Raw genomic sequence first — 484 nt, 5'->3', positions numbered from 1 at the left:
GGCACGCAGTGCCATGGGCTAGTGACCACAGCAGGGTTGGACTGGATGATCTTGGAGGTCTCTTCCAACCCTCTTGATCCTATGATTCTCTGAAGGAGGATGGGCAGGGAGGGTGGGAATTTCAGGAGAAGCCAGACAAGGTCAGTGCTCCAGCCCTGGCTCCCCAGGGAGCTGTTCCTGGCAGGACTCAGCTCCTGCTGTGCCTCTTGTCCCTCTGCAGCTCATCATCTTCACTCCAAAGTCGCTGCTGAGGCATCCCGAGGCTCGGTCCAGCTTTGACGACATGCTGCCAGGTACAGGCAGCCCAGATCTGTACTGGGTTGTACTGGTGTTGCCCTCCCCACTGGGATTTTGCCCCAAGGAGGTTCTGCTTGCCTCAAGGAGGTTGTGGTTGTCCCAAGGAGGTTCTGGTTGCCCCAGGGAGGTTCTGGTCCCAGAGAAGCTGTGGGTGCCCCAAGGAGGTTCTGGTTGCCCCAAGGAGGTT

At 58.5% G+C, this 484-nt stretch overlaps 1 protein-coding gene across 1 annotated transcript in view; it reads left to right on the top strand.

Annotated features, from left to right (window-relative positions):
* Nucleotides 1-184: 184 nt before the first annotated feature.
* Nucleotides 185-484, top strand: part of LOC103800651 (2-oxoglutarate dehydrogenase, mitochondrial-like) — a gene marked incomplete at both ends in the record, with an annotated part of 1584 nt that continues 1284 nt past the window's right edge. Inside the window, one exon of the mRNA XM_009073032.1 lies at nucleotides 185-293. Within this exon, the coding sequence (XP_009071280.1) occupies nucleotides 185-293 (109 nt within the window). The remainder of the gene's footprint in view (nucleotides 294-484) is intronic.

Source organism: Acanthisitta chloris, unplaced genomic scaffold, assembly GCF_000695815.1.
Source record: "Acanthisitta chloris isolate BGI_N310 unplaced genomic scaffold, ASM69581v1 scaffold9314, whole genome shotgun sequence".
Classification (NCBI taxonomy): Eukaryota; Metazoa; Chordata; class Aves; order Passeriformes; family Acanthisittidae; genus Acanthisitta; species Acanthisitta chloris.
This window is presented reverse-complemented; position numbering and strand designations above follow the sequence as displayed.